This window comes from Neopsephotus bourkii, unplaced genomic scaffold (genome assembly GCF_033783945.1).
Source record: "Neopsephotus bourkii isolate Nb327-2 ecotype Australia unplaced genomic scaffold, CSIRO-AGI_Nbou_v1 NB_668, whole genome shotgun sequence".
In the NCBI taxonomy this organism is placed as follows: domain Eukaryota; kingdom Metazoa; phylum Chordata; class Aves; order Psittaciformes; family Psittacidae; genus Neopsephotus; species Neopsephotus bourkii.
This window is the reverse complement of record NW_026901167.1, coordinates 2685751-2705265: the sequence shown is the minus strand read 5'-3', so window position 1 is coordinate 2705265 and position 19515 is coordinate 2685751. Positions and strand designations below refer to the sequence as shown.

At 58.3% G+C, this 19515-nt stretch overlaps 3 protein-coding genes across 3 annotated transcripts in view; 2 read left to right on the top strand and 1 right to left on the bottom strand.

The window, feature by feature from the left end:
- The window catches only part of MED12 (mediator complex subunit 12), a 36428-nt gene extending 28625 nt beyond the window's left edge, over positions 1-7803 (bottom strand). The window contains exons 1-7 of the mRNA XM_061353301.1: positions 7489-7803; positions 7080-7184; positions 6076-6267; positions 4222-4381; positions 2865-3040; positions 2483-2593; positions 763-1017 (exon numbers count right to left, since the gene is read on the bottom strand). Coding sequence (XP_061209285.1) covers positions 763-1017; positions 2483-2593; positions 2865-3040; positions 4222-4381; positions 6076-6267; positions 7080-7184; positions 7489-7587 — 1098 coding nt within the window. The 5' untranslated portion in view covers positions 7588-7803. The remainder of the gene's footprint in view (positions 1-762; positions 1018-2482; positions 2594-2864; positions 3041-4221; positions 4382-6075; positions 6268-7079; positions 7185-7488) is intronic.
- A 644-nt stretch (positions 7804-8447) lies between these two features.
- IL2RG (interleukin 2 receptor subunit gamma) lies at positions 8448-12497 on the top strand. Its single transcript, XM_061353299.1, has 8 exons — positions 8448-8738; positions 10490-10580; positions 10821-11005; positions 11167-11309; positions 11404-11566; positions 11703-11811; positions 11885-11969; positions 12055-12497. Exons 1-8 carry the CDS (start codon positions 8657-8659, stop codon positions 12253-12255), a joined length of 1059 nt encoding a protein of 352 aa, XP_061209283.1. The 5' UTR covers positions 8448-8656; the 3' UTR covers positions 12256-12497.
- Positions 12498-13259: 762 nt separating this feature from the next.
- LOC133212190 (sestrin-3-like) lies at positions 13260-18577 on the top strand. Its single transcript, XM_061353298.1, has 9 exons — positions 13260-13392; positions 15636-15839; positions 16014-16196; positions 16310-16546; positions 16627-16738; positions 16834-16952; positions 17323-17513; positions 17794-17938; positions 18470-18577. The coding sequence occupies exons 1-9, from the start codon at positions 13327-13329 to the stop codon at positions 18557-18559; spliced, it is 1347 nt and encodes a 448-aa protein (XP_061209282.1). The 5' UTR covers positions 13260-13326; the 3' UTR covers positions 18560-18577.
- Positions 18578-19515: the final 938 nt, after the last annotated feature.

The following is a 19515-nucleotide window of genomic DNA, read 5'->3' as shown; positions in this document are numbered from 1 at the left end:
CCTTAGCCTTATCTACTATCTGCAGATCAGATCTGTAGATTTTCTACCAGAAGAACCCTCCTAAGACATAGCAAAAAAGATCAGACCATCATTAACCAACTTGTTCAGCAGGTTGTGTTCAAACCCCAAATCAGCCACATCTTTGAGGTGCGTATCCTCATATATTTTTCCTAAAGCTCCCCAAACAAAGTATTTCTGTATTTAAGACATGTTTTATCACACACAAACTAGAAAAAACCCAAACAACTGAACTCCTCCCCATTCCCCCGTGAGTTAGGGGAAGAAGATGGGAAGTGAGCAGGCAGCTGTGTGGTTCTGAGTTATCGGCTGGGCTTAACCCATGACAGGGGCTGTTTGTTTTTAAGAGCTCACAAAATTACAAAACACTCCTTCATTTTTGACATAATTTCTTTCCCGAGGTAACAACCTGCTACTGACGTACTCCAGGTGAAACAACCCTTTCTTTCTCATCCCCTCTTCAGCAAAGCTTTCCCAGCTATCTGGGGCACCTGTGAATAGAGCAAAAGGCTCTACTCCAACCCATTTTTCTCATGCAAGTCAGTCAAGGGCATTGCTACAGCACTGATGATTGGTACAAAAGCTCTGTAACACCTCAGCAAAGACCCACCCTCAGACAATCATGGTTTGGTATTTCTGTACTCAGAAAGTTGCTGACTCAGACTATAACGATATTTCTGTGATGGCACACAACCTAAACTCTCCCTGTTGATGCCAGCATCACCAGCCACTACTCAAACCTACCTGGAGGATGCAGCTGAGCCCATAAACCACTGGCCGGTGCTGGGGGCACAGCAGCAAGTCACTGAAAGGGCTGGGAGGAGGATTCCCTGCAGCTGGCTGAGGGGTGGGAGTTGAAGGAAGAGCATTTCCTGGCTGGGCAGACAGGATGTGGGGTGGGTGCCCACCAGCACCATCCAGCTGCATAGCAAGCCTGCGGGTGCAGAAGTAGGCCAAGCGTCTGGACAGGTATGCAGACTGCACAAACTCTCCAGAGTACTGCAGGGGAAGAGCAAAGTGGGAAACATCCTTGTTACAAGCAACACAAGAGAAAACCTTGACTGTCCAAAGCAAATACTGTGTGGCACTGCCTTGTAACCACAGTCCCTTTTTACAGAGAACTCATTAAACATCATGTATTGCCCACTGGCTACTAAGCATCAGAAAAGCCTTTTAAATGCTCTATGGGAACGACTTTCATGTATCAAAATGTACCCACACCCAGCTCCAAAGGTCTGCCTAGAAAGTGTTGCAACAGGAAAGAAAAAAAGAAACAGCTGTCATGTACTGGTGAACAGCCAGTCCAACTATCGTAACTGTGACAGGGGCAGGGATTACCAAGTCCAGTGCAGGGAAACAGGATAAAGGAGAAAGAAACAGAAGACAGCAGGAGTAAAAAGTCTCCTTCCATAAGCAAGGATCTCTGTGGCTCCCAGCCACCCCTGAAGCGCAGCAACTGCTCAACGGATCCTTTTTCTTCACCCATTTCACATTCCTGGTTCTGAATCCATTTGAAGTATTTTGTGCTATCTACAGAAACAGATGGTTTAGGAGCTAACCTGGTTAGTTCTGTATAACATTTTACTCTTGCCTTCAAAGTCACTGTGTTTAATTCTGCTTCCAAGAGATGACTCTGGGGGTGGGGGGTGGAGGGAGGGGGCCTGCAGCTGTAAAACGTGAGGCAATGTTGGCTTGCTCTGTAATTTTTTTTAATGGCGAAAATACTCAATTTGCAATTTTCTAACTTCTAAGAAAAAAACAAAAACAAAACAACACCAAAAAAAAAAAAACACCAAACAAACTGTAGAGCTGTGAAGGCTTTCTTGTAATATCTGAAAGGAATAAACGGTGAGCCCTTTATATTATAATTTATATTATAAAAGAAAAAAACAACCCACAACAAACATGCTGCGAGGGCTGGAGCAGCTCTGCTCTGGAGCCAGGCTGGGAGAGCTGGGCTGGGGCAGCCTGGAGAAGAGAAGGCTCCTGAAGGGGAGACCTTAGAGCAGCTCCAGTGCCTAAAGGGGCTGCAGGAAAGCTGGAGAGGGGCTTGGGACAAGGGATGTAGGGACAGGGCAAGGGGAACGGCTTGAACCTGCCCGAGGGGAGACTGAGCTGAGCTCTTAGGCAGAAGCTCTTCCCTGTGAGGGTGCTGAGGCGCTGGCACAGGGTGCCCAGAGAAGCTGTGGCTGCCCCATCCCTGGCAGTGCTCAAGGCCAGGTTGGACACAGGGGCTTGGAGCAAGCTGCTCCAGTGGAAGGGGTCCCTGCCCATGGCAGGGGCTGGAGCTGGAGGAGCTTTAAGGCCTCTTCCAGCACAAACTGTTCCAAGATTCTCTGATTCTAAGAAGGATGCTCAGAGGGACACACCCTTGTGTTCTCTGTGCGAAACAGCTCATCCTGCCTTAGGTGACACGAAGGGGAGAGACGACAGTGGAAATCAGCACCAAGTACAGATTTCTCACCCGCAGCAGCAGGGGCAGGAGCATTTTCAGAAATTCATCTTCTCCTGACCGTATCTTCTCAAAACATTCAAGGACCCAAGTCAGGAATTCATGCCGGTCCAGCATGCCATCCTGCGCACAGATACAGACAGAGCAAAACAAAAGCTGAAGCAACATGACAGAAAGGCAGAGCAACAGCAGCTGCTTGCTTTTTAGCAGTGGAAATCACTCTAGAAGTCTGCACAGTTCTGTACTACCCCTTTTCTACTACTGAGCTCAAAACTACCTCCAGTTCTACAAGTCTATTCACAGAAATAGAATATTCTGCAAAAATAAGTCACTTTGCACCACCTCCCCTAGCCTTCTTGTGCTACACACACAGCAGCCCCCTTCAGTGCCTCACCTGGAACATAAACATAGCTAGTTTTTCATTGTAGTCCCACTGCTTCAAAGCTTGTTCCACCTCTTGGGGCACTGGCCCAGACGGTGAACCACATCCTTGCCCTGGGAGCTGCCTATAGAACTCTGCGATTTTCTGCAGCTGCTCTGACAGGTACTTGGTGATGATCTGTGTCCATTCTGGAGGGGGGGAAACAGGTCAGCAATGAGTGCTGTGGTAAACAGAAGCAGAAAAGAACCAGGCTGGTGCACAGGAAGAAACACAAAGTGTTCCTGTCATTTGAAAAGGACAGAAAGACAAAGAAGGAATACTAAGTGACCCAATATTAAGCTTGCTTGTGGCCTGGGGGTAGTATGGAAGAAAAGGCATTCAAAGAAATAGGAAACAAAGTGAAAAGCTTCCATGTTTAGGGAGCATGGTTACTTTGTACAAGAAAAGTTGGGAAGAAATATTCCTCATCCAGGCTGAGAGAGCAGGGCTGGTTCAGCCTAGAGAAGAGAAGGCTCCTTAGGGGAGACCTCAGAGCAGCTCCAGTGCCTAAAGGGGCTACAGGAAACCTGGAGAGGGGCTTGGGACAAGGGCCTGCAGGGACAGGACAAGGGGAATGGCTTTAATCTGCCAGAGGGAAGACTGAGCTGAGCTCTTAGGCAGAAGCTCTTCCCTGTGAGGGTGCTGAGGCGCTGGCACAGGGTGCCCAGAGAAGCTGTGGCTGCCCCATCCCTGGCAGTGCTCAAGGCCAGGTTGGACACAGGGGCTTGGAGCAAGCTGCTCCAGTGGCAGGGGTCCTTGCCTGTGGGAAAGACACAGGGAAGTGGAACCAGATGGGCTTTAAGGTCCCTTCCAACACAAATCCGTCTGGGATTCTAAGAAACCAGAAAACAGCCAGGGGAGCTCTCCTAGACCATGTAACCTGGGGGAGGTTGGGATGCAAAAGACGTTAGATATGGGATCCAGTGAGGCTAAATCAAATTGGAAACACAAACAGGGAGTAACACACCAGAATTCTGTGGGAAACGTACTTACTCACTTGAGAAGAAGCTGATCAGTCATTGCTAAATTATAACATTTACAGTCTTTGTAAGGTAAAAAAAAAAAACAACAACAGATTGTACAGTAGAAAGACACAGCAGAATTTAATGGGGAGAATGAAGAGGTAGGCTTTCAGGAAGTATTTGTGGCTGCTAAGGCTTATTGTTCAACAGTGTACTTTCACAGGTGGGCCCTGTTGTTTTAATTCTTCATGTCAGAGCACTAGGACTTATCAGCAGGAAACAAGCATATGTGGAATCCCAGGGCACCTCTTACTAGTCCACAGCAGGCTGAGAAGAAAACATTTAGGATGGACAAAACCAGTGCTTACCAATGAAGGGATCAATGACATGACGCTTTTTCACCTTGGTTTCAGTGATAGCAGCATAATAAGCACAAGTCATTTTGATGAGCCAAGCTGCTCGCATTACTGGAACAGTGTATTTTGCCAAATAACCAAAGACCTCTTCCTTTTTGCTAAAGATTGGCACCTGTAACAGAATTGAGAAGAACTGCAACCAGGAACAGAGACAGGAACTATTTCAAAGCAACTACACACACTGCAGGTGCTGCAAGCTGTGGAAAAGGTACTGTGTTGCTCTGCATCTCAAAACACTGCAAAAATTCACCTCTGGTCAGAAAGTACCAGATCCACATTTCAGTATAAACAGAAACAAAACAAACTGAAAGAAAACAGAAAACACAATTACATTACTGTAAATTCACACCCCGAATCCTGAAACAGCTTTGAGGGTATCCTCCAGAGGTGATATAAAAAACTACAAAAGATACAGACTAAGAACTGAGTCAGAAATGCACAGTATCTACTCCACAGACTGAAAACAGAACTCTTCATAGTGATTATAAAAGTCTTGTAACATCATGAAAAGCTTGTGAGAAACAGGGAATTTGAGTATTAAATTAGAAGGGATTCATAAAGCTGAGATTCAAAACTCAAGATACAATTTGGGGAGAATACCAGTGAAATCATCACACTGAAGATCTATAAACCAGGAAGCAGTAACACATCACAACAAACAGCACAGCCGTGGGGCTCACTTGCACAAGTATTATGGAGAGCAAAAGTATGCCCATGTTCACAGAGGAATGAGACAAATTCACAGGGAATGTGTCCATTTGAGAGCTAGCTCCAAGTCTCCCACTACCTGAACTACCAATGCTTCAATCACTTACTTGCTGTGTTTCTTACATTCTTCCCAACCATTCTGACGCCTCAGAGACACACAGACAGACTACTTGGCTACAGAGTCACTACTTCCATGTCTAAGTCCATGAAAACTGATGGAGCCCATTGCAGAAATCTGGGGAGGGCCTCAAAACGTTCGATCTTTCAGAGTGACCTCAGGAAACTGACAGCCAGCATGCAAAGACAGACGGAAGGACTACGTTTATAAAGAGACAGATTCTGTGAAAATCTGATTATTTTCCCCCCAGAACACTGAGGACCAAGCTCCAGCTTCTAAGCTACTTCTGCTACCGTTTCACAACTGGAGGTTATGTTTTCACTCAATACATACCTGATTCCTGAGTTCCTTATTCACAGGCCCACCCTGACAAAGAATCAGCTCCCCCTGCTATCAGGCCTCATACAATGCAGAGTAAGACCCTTCTATCTTCTTTCGTATTCTACAGAGTTCAGCGCTGTCAGGGAACTATCTAGCCCTGGGTGCAAGGGCACAGGAATGCTGTGGCCAGGCTGAGACCAAGCTATAGTACACATACACTTCTCAACTTAAAACCAGAAACTTGTCACTGCAACCAAAGCCTGGGAAGTCACTCAGCTGATTATGCTCAGTAATTGTCACTGGCTTTTGAGAACTTGACAAGCCCTCCCAATATGAATAGCCCTAATCCAAACAACAGAGCAGAGGCAACTGTGGCAGTTGGCTGAAAAACTAGCCAAACCTTTAAACAGATCAGTCGTATCATGCAAGCAAAAAACTTGCACAACCTCCAAACAACAGACAAGGAATCTGTTCCCTGAGTGGGGATGACAAAGCCAGTGCACTACAAAGCCTGGATACTCTTTTCAAGCCGAAAGCTTCACGAGATGAAGAGAGAAAAAACATCTCCAAATAATAAAAGCCTTCTACTATAGAAACATTTCAGAAACAAGCAGAGATTAAACGCTCTGCCCTGCCAGGCAGCCTCTCCTGTGACATACCTTCTTAGCGAGATGAGTGAGGGGCTTAGTTCCAGCCAGGTCTGTGAACCAGTTGTTTATGGCACTCTGGGAACGTGCTGTCACCAGCCAAAAGTTATCCTTCTGATTCACCTGAGGTTTCCGTCTTCCTGTGTCAGGCAATGTATTGCACCGCAGCTTTTCTGCGATAATACTGCTAAAATTTGAGCTGATCTGGGGAGGACAAGGGGGAAAGGAAAAAAAAAAAAAAAGATGAATTACAGGTTCATAGGTCAGAGATCTATTCTGTGTGCTTAAGATCTCATTTATCATTCCTACCAGCAGTCTCCCCAGTATCTACACACAAAAAACCCCAGCACATAGTCGCCTTTGTTGTACTTGCAGAGAGGAATGTTTCTAGACAACTCATAAAATGACCAAGCAGGGACTCAAGTTGAGACAGACACAGTTCTCTATAAACACCTGTCAAACCAGACAGAAGGCTTCGTGGACAGATGTCAGCCAAGGCAAACAAATAAACTGTGCTTACTGATGCCTGACATCCCAGGTCACCACTAGTCCTCTGGTCAGGGAGGCCAGGAAGTCAACATCTTGATTTAAGAATTACAAATTACAAAAAGGAATTGAAGCCCATGTTTAAAATGCCAGAGGTTTCGAGAAATCTTACTTCTCTTCTACCATGGCCATAATGTAACCAAACCAGTAAGTTTCTCATTTCCAGTATCCTAGCCTTCTGCTTCAATTATGGAATATAAGAACTATATAAGAATAAAGGAACTCTGGATGCTGGTTTAACATAAACCAAGACAAGAACCTACTCTCTCAAAGGTGGGACACAGTTCCAAGAGAATGCAGAACTTTGACTCTACAGGGAGAGTTAGGTCCTGAGATACTCAGCCTGAAGGGAAGGGTTTCCTGGGCCTGGACACCAGGAAGGAACGAGCCCCAGCACTGTCCAGGACCCAGCAGCCTACCCGCACAGGCACCAGGCGCTGCCGAGCCCCCACGGCCCGCCCGGTGCTTACCTTCGCCGGGTTGAAGTTGACATTTTTGGCACTGCCGTGCTCGTCCCCGGAGACCGCCGGCTGGTTGTTGAAGCCTTGCTTGACGTTCAGCGCAGTCAGCTCGTCCTGCGAGGGAAGCGCGGTCAGCAGGGCCCGCCGAGGCCGCTCCGCACCCCACGGCCACGGCGGCTCGGCCAGCGCGGGGCCGAAGCGAGGCGCGGGCCCGGCGGATGCCGGCCTCCCCCAGGCCCCCGGTGGCAGGCAGCGCCCCTGCCGAGCTCTGGGACACGGGAACCCCGGCTCCCTGGGCCAGGCCCGGGTCGCTTTCGCCCAACCACCGCAGGGACGCCCGCGGGGCTCCTCACCCAGCCCCAGCCCTGTCGCGGGCTGCAGGCATGAACCCCGGCCCCGCGCCCCGGGACCCCCGCACCTCCTTTTGCTTGGGGTCCTGTGGGTACACGTCCGGCGGGCCGAGACGCGGGCGCTTCAGCGGGCGGTGCTCGTAGCTGAGGACGCCGAAGGCCGCCATCCCGGGCCGGCGCGGCCACAACAACGGCCGCGGGGGCTACCCGCGCCTGCGCCCTGTGCCGGGAACTCCCGAGCACTGCCGGAGAAGCCCGAGTGCCGCGATGCTGTCACAAGCGCTCCGAGAGGAGGCGGAGCGACCCGAAGCTGCGCCGAGGAAAGACGAAAAGTCCCGGGCGCCGCAGGGCAGGGCCCGAGCCTACGCCGAGCGGAGGCGGAAAGTGCCGAAGAATCCGAGGGGCGCTGCGCCGGCGAAGCGCTGGGCTGAGGTCACGTGGTATCACTCGGCTATGGCCGTTCTGCTCCCGCCGATCCCAAAGCCCGGAGCATCCGATAGCCCGGGACACCCCCATAGCCCGGGACACCCCCCATAGCCCGGGACACCCCCCATAGCCCGGGACACCCCCATAGCCCGGGACACCCCCCCATAGCCCGGGACACCCCCATAGCCCGGGACACGCCCCCAAAGCCCGGGATACCCCCATAGCCCGGGACACCCCCCCAGAGCCCGGGACACCCCCCCATAGCCCCGGACACCCCACACCACCACCGACGCCCCCGAGCACACCCCTGTGGCTGTGCTGGTGACCGTTCCCCTGTCACTGCCCATCACTGGCACCACCACTGCGCCCCACAACAGTGCCTGTAACTGTCCCCTGCCCCTGCAGCTGCTCCTGCGAGTGCCTTGGTGCCTGACCCCGGCTCCACCGCAGTGACTGCCAGCGCTGCCCAGTCCCGGGGGCCCAGCCCAGGATGCCCACGGGCGGGCTGTGGGTCACGATCTCCACGCAGACTCTGCTCGTGGGGGCCAGAGCTCGTGGGATGAGCCGTGGGGACACAGCAGCATGGGCCAGTGGTGAGCAGAGGGTGAGCTGTGGGGCCTGGGCAGGAAGGCTCACGAGGCCCCACTGTGATGGGCGCTCGGGCCCTGTTGGAGTGAGCCGTGTTTCCCACAAGAGTCACCCGTGGGGCGGTGCCATGGGGCAGGAAGCGGCCTGGCTGCGGAAGCGGCAGCCCTGCGTGGTGGGCTCTGCGCTGAGGCTGCTCGCACCCATCCTGCGGCTCACCCCGCCATGGCAGCGCTCAGCACCTTCCTTGCCTCTCTTCTCCTCTTTGGGCTGGGCCCCTACCTTGCTGGTGCCCGCAGCCCCCCAGGTAAGGGGGCACATGGGCCCCGGCACAGGGCTGGAGGCTGTGGTTGCCACATGGGTGGTGGGGCTGGGGGATGTTGGTCCCTGGTGACCCTGAGGACGGGGTGTGGGGCTGTGTGGGCCAGCGAGCCCCTGGGAATAGCTGGGAATGCTGTGACTGCGCCACTGCATCCTGGGACCCCCAGCACTCTTATGGCCCCTTGAGTGGGACTGCCAGAAGAGCCACGCTCTGCTTGGGGGCCCTGTTGGGAGTCCTTGCTCCTTCCCCAGTGCTAGAGCACGGCTGCCGGCTGCCTCCGGGGCCTATGGCACTACTGGCCCCATAGCTCCCGGCCCTATGGCTCTGATGGTGCTGGCCCTGTCAGTGCTACAGGAGGGACACTGGCCATGGGGTCCCCTGTGGCAGGCCGGGACAAGGGGCAGGAGCAGGACATTGATGTGCAGGTCTATCAGCCCCATGCATCAGACGGTGGATCTGTGCCAGCCGCCCTTTTCATCCCGCTCTTGTCAGTGGGGCCATGCTCAGGAAGGAGATGGGGGCTGGGGACAGTGGCTCCTCTTCCCGCCAGCACCCTCACCCCAGCCACTGTTTCCTAATGAGAAGTCCACTTCTTGGCACGTGTCAGTAAAACAGCAGCTTCCCATGGAGCTGCAGCCCCCCCGTATCCCTGCACCTCCCGGCCTGCCAGGAAGCTGCCCTCCATCTCCAGATGCAGAAACAGCCAGAGAGCAAAGCCTGTTTGCTCCATCACGTTAACATTACAACCCAATGTTTGCTCCATCACGTTAACATTACAACCCAACAGCTCTGGCTTCCTCCTAGCCCCGCGGTGCTGGCTGGTGGGTTGGACCTCACAGAACGGAGCACGTGTCCCATTGCCTGGGTTCTGGGGGGAAATACCATCTTCGGGGAGCCCCCAGGGTGGCTCGCAGCCACCAGCAGCTGCTGTGATGCTTGCAAGGGCTCTGTGAGTGCCCCAGTCCATTGCAGTTGCTCATTCTGCAGTGAGCTGTGCCATTGCTGCCGGACCAGCACTGCAGCGGGGGCCCCGCAGCCCCCAGCCAGCCCAGGATGTGGCTTCTGGTTGTGTGTCAGGCCCAGGGCTGGCACAGCGTGGTGGAAGGAGGGGGCAGAGGAGATGGTGTCGTGCCTGGGGCAGCTGCTCAGCCTCTGGCACTCAGCAGTGCTTCCTATGGAGGCTGAACCGCCAGGGTCTGTGGTGGAGGGGCTGCAGTGGGGAGCACGGCCCCATTCACCAGACACGAGGACACGTGGGCACCTGTGAGCATCCAAAAGGGTGACAGCGAGAAGAATTTAGCCAAGATGGAGACATCAGGCACAAACCCTGGAAAATGCCCCTGGTTTTGATGGGGCAATCAAATGGGTTGGCAGGGAGGGATTTCCGTCCTGTCCCACAGTGCCAGGGGCTGTGAACTGCAGATGAAGGGAGTGGATGAAAACATCGGGGTGAAACAGCACATCCAAGCAGAGGAGCCAACAGCAGGGATGCTGCAGGGAGAGCTGCTTGGCCAGCGCTCCTCTGGAGCAGGATGCGCGGCATCACCAGCACAGCCTGTGTGACAGGGATGGTGGGGGACCGGCACCGTGGGCTGGGAAGAACCAGGCTGGCTTGGCTCACGTGGAGGAAAGCCAAGGGGATGTGCAGCGCATCCTGGCCCGTGCCATGCCTGCCCAGCGCACCCCTGGCACGGCCACTCACCAGCGCAGTGCCCAGCAGTGCCTGTCCCTTGCAGGGGTGGAGTGTGTCCTCTTCAACGAGGAGTACATGACCTGCACATGGGGGAGCAGAGAGACACTCACAGCCAACTACTCCCTCTACTACTGGTAGGTGCCACTGCCCCTCGGCCAGCCCCATAGCAGGGTGTCCAGCAGTGGGTCCCCACATAGGGGTCTCCTGCCAGCGTTGCTGGTCCCAGCAACAACCTGCTCCTCTTCCCCAAGCCCAGAGTGGGGGACGCTCTGTCCCCAGAGCAAGAGGGGTGGAAAGTGCTGGCGAGAGGGGTGCTGGGGAGGGCTGGGCGCATGCAGGGTCTTGGGGAGCTCTGGTAACCTCTTGTGGCACAGGTACGGGAAAGCATCCCCTGTGGTGGAGTGCAAGCACTACCTGCAGGACCATGGCATCAGCGTTGGCTGCCGCTTCAGTCAGGACGAGATCATCCAGTTCCAGCCTTTCCATGTTCTCCTCAACGCCACTCTCGGCAGCAGGACCATGAAGATACTCAGCAAGAGCATGGAGCTGCAGGACCTGGGTATGGAGTGGTGGGGGGCACACACTGTCCTCTGTGGGGCTGCTGCAGGGGCCAGAAGCTGGGCTGTGGGTCCCCAGGAATGCCCCATTATGTCCCAATTGGCGTTTGGGCCACTGGGGCATGGGGAACGGCACTCACTGGGCATCCCCTGTGCCCTACAGTGAAACCAGAGGCACCCGTGAACCTGACCATCCACAATGTGAGCAACAACCAGCTGCAGCTGACCTGGAGCTCCTCATACCCCAAAGCGCAGTGCCTGGAGCACGCTGTTAAGTACAAGAGCAACAAGGACACCAGCTGGACGGTGAGAGCCCCCGGGACACAACCACTGTGCCTGGGGACCAGCCATGCACCACAGCAGTGCTGGCCCTCAACACACGGCCCACATCTCCCTGCAGGAGCACCTGGTGAATGGAGACATGTTCTCCTTTCCCAGCATGGACCATGAGAAGTACTACACCTTCTATGTGCGCAGCAAGATCAACAGCTACTGTGGCAGCACCCAGCTTTGGAGCGAATGGAGTGTCCCTGTGGTCTGGGGCAGCAACTCCACCAGCAAGGGTAGGCCCTGAATGCTGCAGTGGGACAGGGTGGGCTGGGGGATGGTTGGGATTGGCAGGCAAGGGCCACTATCGTGCCCACCCTACTGCCATGGTGGTGCACCAGTGTGGGCCCATGTCACCGCGGCTCTTTCCAGGCGCAGCAGAGGAGCAGCTACACTGGTTCTGGATCCACACAGTCTTAGTCCCCATTGCCTCCTGCCTGATCTTGCTGGTCCTGGTCATCCTGCTGGTGCGCATGGAAAGGTGAGGGGGGGACGGGGGGCTGATGAGAGGCAGCATCGCTGGGGCTCTTCTCCAACACGTCTGTCCCGCGCAGGGTGTGGGTCATCCTCATGCCCCGGATCCCCAACCCCAGCAAGAACTTCGATGAGCTCTTCATCACCCACAATGGCAACTTCCAGGTAAGACATCTGCAGGCAGCCCTGCCCCGGGCTCATCCCTGCCCCGCTGGGAAGGGCTCTTCTCATCCCACTCTGCTCCCTGCAGGAATGGGCTGGAGTCCCCAAAGATGTCGTGGAGAGCTTCAAGCCCAACTACAGTGAGAACATCTGCTACGTGAGCGAGCTGCCCCCCAACAACAGCTATGAGCCCCTTTGGGAGGGCAGCAACCACCCCCCGTCTGCGGTGCCTGGGCCCACCCCCCCCTCCAAGCACAGCCCCTACAAGAACAGCTACATGGGGGTGTGATGCACCGCTGCACCCTGCGCCCTGCATGACTGCACCCTGCAGTCTGAACCCTGCTGCTCCGTGGCCCTTGCTACCTGCTCACACCCAAATCCTGGGACCCCCAGCCCTGCTCCCTGCCACAGCCCCAGTGACCCCACAGCTGCAGGGTGTGGGGTGAGCACCAGCAGCACCGCACGGTGTAGTGTGTGTCCTGCACGGTGCTCAGTGCGCAGTGCACAGCACCATGCGTGTGCTATTTCATAAAGTCAACCATGCTGGAAAAGCCCTTTCAGCTCCTCCAGTCCAACCCTTACCCCAGCACTGCCAAGGCCACCCCTAACCCATGGCACTGAGGCTTTGCCTCCACGCTGTGTGAACACTCGCAGGACCAGTGCCTGCAGCCCTGCCCTGGGCAGCCTGTTCCAATGCCTGAGCACCCTCTGGGGCAGGAATTGGTCCTCAGCTCCATCTAAACCTGCCCTGGTGCAGCTTGAGGCCGGTTCCTCTTGTCCCATCCCTTGTTCCTTGGGAGCAGAGCCCAGCCCCTCCTGGCTCCATCCTCCTGTCAGCTCCTCTATGGGGTGCACTGGGTGGTCTGTGGGGTGCAGTGCCCACAGACATGGGGACACAGGGACAGGGGTCTATGGGGATGGGGGGACACAGGAGTGGGGTCACACCGGGACTCAGGGATATGAGGGAAGGGGGGCATGAGAGTAAGGGGACACGGGTACGGGGGGACACGGGTACGGGGGGAACACGGGTACGGGGGGACACGGGTAGGGGGGACACGGGGACTCACTTCCTCTCGCGGTGCCGTAGCGCCCCCCAGCGGCGAGCAGCTGCAGCGCGGCTGGGCGTGTCCTCCGCGCTTGACGGACAGGTAACTTTCCGTGCCTGCCCACGTGGTTCGCCGGCTTCCGCCCCCTTGCCGCCGATTGGTGGGATTGTGGCGGAGGCCCCGCCTCCTCTCGGCGGTGATTGGCGGAGGCGCGGCAGCTGCTACGCCCCCCGCGGCTGGGGCTACCGCGGAGCCCGGTCAGTGCTACCGGCGGTGGGGACCGGTGCCGGTCACCGGCGCGGCGCGGGCTCACGATGATCGTGTGTCCACAGAGCGTGGAGCACCCCCGAGGAAGCCGGTGCCAGCGGCTGCCGGGGCAGGTAGGACCCGCCCCGCCGCCACCGGAGCCCTTACCGGAGCACCAGGCTGGGCTCTGCTCGCCGCCACCGGCCTGGCCCGGCGCAGCACTAGCAGGCCAGGGCATTCCGGTCCCCCGGCGGTGTTACGCGGGGTCGGCGGGGTCGCGCTCTCTCGATGCGGTGGCCGGCGGCCCGGTGCCGGTACCGGCGCGGCAGCGCCGTCCCCGTCCCCTTTGTGCGGGATGCGGGAGGCGCCGTGCCTCCATCACTGCCAATCAAACTTGTTTTTCTCTCTCCGCCTGCACTGCTCGCGCCGCGCACCGGGGGCGCTGCCGCCGCCGCTCGCACAATGGGGCCCCAGTTACCGGCCGGCAGCCCCTCCGTAGGGACCCCCCACCGCCGGCATTAGCAGCTTTCCCGGCCCCCTCGAGAACCGGGGCGGGCGAGGGGTGCCCGCTGCGGCCGCGTCCTCAGCGAGCATCACCGGAGGAGCCACCGGTCCCAGCGGTGTCGCCTCGCGGGCGAACGGAGCCCCGGGGGTGGCGGGCGGGGGACAGGCGGAGCCCCGGCCCCTCTCCCGCGGCTTCCGGCGCTGCCCGTGCTCGCTCCGGGCTCAGGGCCTCCTGCCCCGTCCGCACGCACGGTGCCGCCCACCGGTTGTCAGCCCGGGGGTGCCTGGGGGGGTCACGGCTCTTGGGCACGGAAAGGACCCGAGGGGGGTGAGGGATGCGCTCAGCGCGCAGGCACGAGGAGGAGGAGGAGGAGGGTTACAGCTGGAGAGGCTGAAGAAGGTGGCCCTGGGGGCAGTGCAGGTGGCAGTGCCAGGGGCCACCGGGCTGAGCCGTTGCCGTATGGAGCAGGCAGGAGAGCCCAGCCGAGGTGGAGGCTGCCCTGCGGCTTCCTTCATCCTCCCCTTCTAAGCCACGTCTGCCTGGTCCCTGACTCCATCATCACCTGGACAAAGAGCAAGGAGAGCTGGAGCTATGGGCTGGTGGCATGGCTCCTTGCTGGAGATGACGTTCTCCGGGGAGAGCAGAAGGGCCCCTTGCTCCTCCACCTCTGCCCACCAGGAGAAGACCGGTGGCTGTAGTCCGTAGGTGTCCTCAGGGACATTTCACCTCATGTCCATGACGTTCCACCAATGTCCTGCGCGTTCCCCTGAGCAGGGGGACTTCCATAGGTGTCCTCTGGTTTGCACCTCCTCCTGTGGGACAGAGAAGCCGGTGTTCTTCACCCCTCACCATTCTAATTTGAGTTTTGGGTGCTCTTTTGGCCCTGTTTGGCCAGAGGGAGCAAAGAGAAAGCTCCAGATGGCGTCAAGTAAATCTTTTGATTCCGAGCACTGGTGTGTTCCTCAGAATTGCAGGATGGTAGAAGACAGCTGGAGGTTGTTCCTGCAACCGCTCCGTGCTCTGCCGGGCAGGGACAGCCCGAGGTCACAGTGGAGCAGGCACTGGTCTCCAGCAGTGCTCCTGGTTTGCTGCTGCAGTGCTGTGGTTGCCTTTGGGTGGGTGGAAGGAAGGTGACAGCGGTGTCAGTGGGGCCGGTGGCTCCCTGGAGAGATTTGGGTTTGAGCCTGGGAGGGGAGGAGCAGCCACTGCACCCGAGGGTGCTGCCCAGGCTCAGGAGTGGTGGCTTTGTCACAGGGTTTGTGGCCAGGCTGCAGGCGCAGAGCAGCTGTTGGGTGGGAGGTTGGAGCACAGCCGTGGGGCTGCCCGGCTGCACATCCCTGCTCTCTGCTCCGGCCACGTTCTCTGTGGTGCTGGGGCCATGGATGGGCGCCCCTTGCCACGTTCCCACCTGTGTTTGCACTGGTGGCCGGGTCTCGTGTGCTGCAGGAGCTGCCTGGGGAGTGCAGGGCATGGGGACACCTCTGAACCCCCCAGTGTGCTCCTGACCGTATGATGGGTGTCAAGACATCACTTCCCCCTTGGCTCTCCAGGGCAGGGGCCCGAGAGCTTGGTGCTGATGGGAAGGGTGATGGGATGCTCCATCCTAGGAGACCTTGCCTTTGCCTCAGCCTGCAAGAAAACATCAGTCCTGGTTTGCCCAGTGCTCTCCAGGCAGGGACCACCCCGTGTTTCTTGCAGCCTGCTGCTAGCAGTGACTGTGCCCGGCAGTGCCCAGCTCCCCCGGCCCTCTGACCCCACGGTGTCCTTCTGGGAGTACCAAGCCAGGAGAGGGAATCCCAGCCCCTCGCAGAGCCTGGGCCCGGCTGGGGTGCGCGGCTGCCTCGGGAGGGCTCAGGGAAGTGTTCCCCACAGGTAGTGAAGATGTCCGGCAGCGATCCCGAGCGGCCCCAGCTCCTTTTCGTGAAGGTGCTGGCGAGCTGGGGGCGGCTGGAGGCGGTGACCCAGCAGATGGGCTACCACCCGCAGTACCTTGACAGCTTCCTCAAGACGCAGCACTACCTGATGCACATGGACGGGCCGCTGCCCTTTGACTGCCGGCACTACATCGCCATCATGGTGAGTGCTGCCGGGCTGCCCAGGGACACGGGGGGCACCCTGCTCCCCTTCACCAGCGAGCCGGTGCTCCCAGGCTGCTCTGCAGTCAGGGTGGGCCAGGGCTGGGGCAGGTGGGTGCGGGGTCGCAGGGTGCTGGTCCTGCCGTGCGGCCCTGGTGACGTGCTGCTCCTGCAGGCAGCTGCCCGGCACCAGTGCCGGTACCTGGTGAACCTGCACGTGCTGCAGTTCCTGCGCGCGGGGGGAGATCCCCAGTGGCTGCGTGGCCTCGACTTCATCCCCCCAAAACTCCGCAACCTCAATGAGATCAACAAGATCCTGGCGCACCGGCCATGGCTCATCACCAAGGAGCACATCGAGGTATTGGCAGAGGGGCTGTCAGACAGGGAGAGGGCAGTGGCAGGGGCAGTAGCATCCCCCGGGGGGCCGGCACCCTGCCTGTGTCCCATGGCTGGTCTGTCTGTGTCCTGCAGAAGCTGCTGAAGATCAGCGAGTGGAGCTGGTCGCTGGCAGAGCTGGTGCACGCTGTTGTCCTCCTGGCCCACTGCCACGCACTCGCCAGCTTCGTGTTCGGCTGTGGCTGTGAGCAGGACGAGGGGCCTGGGGGCCGGGCCGTGCTGAAGCCTTTGTCCCCCGGGAACCAGTGCTTCTGTGAAGCCACCACTGGCAACAGCTGCAGCCAGGAGCTGCTGCGCATCAACCGCAAGCGGGTGAGCCCTTGAGGTGGGTGCATGGGGGCCAGGGCTGCGGCCGGGGCTGCTGCCCTCACCCCAAGCCTGTGTCTGTGCAGTCCCTGGACTCCTGCATGGAGCTGGATTCCCTCCGGGAACGCATGCAGCGGATCCACGTGGAGACAGAGGGCAGGGAGGAGGCCAGGCTACTGCAGCAGGACCGAGAGGAAGGTGAGAGGCATGAGTGGAGGTGGGTGTGCAGGGTGGGAGGAGCAGCAGGGCTGAGCATCAGGCTGCCCCATCCGTGGGGCTCTCCCCTCTCGCAGATGCCGACGGGGCACTCACCGGTGCTGCCAACCTCGCGTGCTACATGCAGGACCCCGACTTCGGGTACCAGGACTTTGCCCGACGTGATGAGGATCAGACGCAGGTATTCAGAGTCCAGGTGAGGTTCCTGCTCTTCCCGCCTCTCCCATCCTCCCCGCGGCCGCAGGGTGCCTGCCCAGCACACATCTGGCACAGCTGCTTTGGTACCATGTCTGTGCAGGGAAGCTCAGCTCCGAGAGGGGCCTGGCCCCGTGAGCCCTGGGCAGAGGGAGGGGACCAGGGGCTCCTGTCCCCCAGGACTGCTGATCCCTTTGCATTTCACCGGGTTCAGAACCTGCCTGATGAGGGAAGCTGTGTTTTGTGGCAAAGCAGGCCCAGAGCAAACTTACTGAATTCTGCTGCATCCTGAGGTCTGCAGCCCCTCGTTCCTGGAAACAGACCCCAGGAGCCTATTTCCAGTAGTAAAAGGCTCTTGCTGTGCTCAACAGGATTACTCCTGGGAAGACCATGGCTTCTCACTGGTCAACCGCCTCTACTCTGACATCGGGCATCTCCTGGATGAGAAGTTTCGTATGGTGGATGGTCTGCAGAGCAGCACCATGGCCAAGCGGCAAGGCTGCGAACCCTCGGTCTTCAAGCGAGGCATCTGGAACTACATCCACTGCATGTTTGGCATTAGGTAGGGAAAGCAGCCTCATGGTGACAGAGCTCAGGCAGGAGGGAGGAGGGTCGGGCACTTGGCTTGTCTTGCAGATGGGCTGGGGAAGGCAGCAGAGGGGAACTGCCTCCCGGGGTGAACAGGCAGGGGAGAGGTGCTGGGTTTCGGCCAGGGCGCTTCCTTCAGGGTTGGGACTGCAGTACCTGGTGAGCGCTGCCGTGTGCCCCTGCCCCGGCAGAGCACAGGGGAGGCGCTGCAGAGTGCCGTGGTGCCGGCGCGAGTCCCCCTGTGCTCCCTGCAGGTACGATGACTACGACTATGCAGAAGTGAACCAGCTCCTGGAGCGAGCGCTCAAGGTTTACATTAAAACTGTCACCTGCTACCCGGAGAAGACAAACTCAGAAATGTTTGACAGGTTCTGGAGGCAGTTCAAGCACAGTGAGAAGGTGGGACGGGCAGCGCCTGCAGGCCGACGTGCTCGGGGCTGGATGGGAGGCGTTTGGGACCCCAAAGCAGGCGGGTGGAGGGGGGATGGAAACTGAGGAGTTGGGGTTAGCACAGCCCGAGGCCGCCCACAGTGCACGGGCTCCAGGGCCATGGTCCCACCAGAGACAGCCTCCGGCAGCTCTTGGCGCAGTGGTGGGTGCTGGGCACTGTGGGTGCCGGGAGGCAGCCACAGCCTGCGGGGCCAGGAGGAGCCCGGGGGGAAGTGCTGGGACGCGTGGGGGAATTTTGTCCTGTGCCAAAGCCTCCCTAACCCCCATGGGTGCTTGCCTGCCCCGCTGTGCTGTCTGCATCCTGCCTGCCCCACTGCCTGTCTGCTGCGCTGTCTGCCCCCTGCATGCCCCATTGCTTGCTCTGCTGCATCGTCTGCCCCCTGCATGCCCCATTGCTTCCTCTGCTGCATTGTCTGCCCCCTGCATGCCCCATTGCCTGCTCCACTGCAGTGACCTCAACTGCTTTTGCTTGTCCTGCAGGTCCACGTGAACTTGCTCATCCTGGAAGCCCGGATGCAGGCAGAGCTGCTGTACGCGTTGCAAGCCATCACCCAGTACATGGTCTCCTAGGCCGTGGGGAGCTGCGCTCCTCTCTCTGGACTCATGCTGGGACCGATGGCGAGGGATTGCTCCATTGAGTTTACTTGACTGTCTTGTTCCCTTTTCCCCCGTGTGGGGCTCACTGAGTGGCCCCATTATGTGCAATTACCAAACTGTGAGGCAAGTCCGTGCTGCTCGATGTTGGTGTGATCCTGGAGACTTGACCCTGGCCGAGGAGGACCGCCAAAGGCATGGGGCAGGGGGAGGCGGGAGGGCACCGGGGCTGCAGCGGGACCAGAAGCTCCTTGCCTGGGCGCCGCAGGAGCCGTGGCCGAGGGCAGGGGGGGCAGAGCTGCTCCCCCCCGGCGCGGGGGGGCAGGGGCTGTGCTGGCGGCCATGCCCATGCTGACCACGGGGTCTGTGCACCAGAGCCCCCCTGGAGGTGAGCCCCTGGCTGGGAGGCTCCCCCTGGCACTGGTGCCCCTGTGCTCGGCCTTGGCTGCTGGGGCTGAGGTCTCTGCCGGTGCTCAGGCGCTGGAAATGGCTGCAGGAGGCTTTGGGAAGCTTGTGCCGAAGCCCCCCTCTGCCCCCCATCAGCAGAGGGGCCGGAGGAACGAGGGAGGCTTCTGAGTTAATGCCGTGGGGGGGCTTGCACCGCGTGAGGGTGAAGCCCGAAGCCTGCTCACTGCTGCTTAACCTCGAGGTGCAGGAGCGCGGTGGGAGCATCTTGACCCTGGGCTGGGGGGGGAGCACCATCCCATGTGAATGGAGACAGCCCCAGCCTCTGCCCACGGGCACAAGTGTGCACCCCCTGCCTGCTGCTCCCCACTTGTGCCGCAGCCCCACGGTGGGAGGGGTGGGGGGTCCAGCATGGAGGGCAGCCACAGCAGGGGGGCAAGGCCATGGGGGAGCCTGAGCCCCACGCTCGTTGCTGCACTCAACGTGTTTACTGTGTAAAGGTAGGGGGAGAAAACCTTGTGTATGGA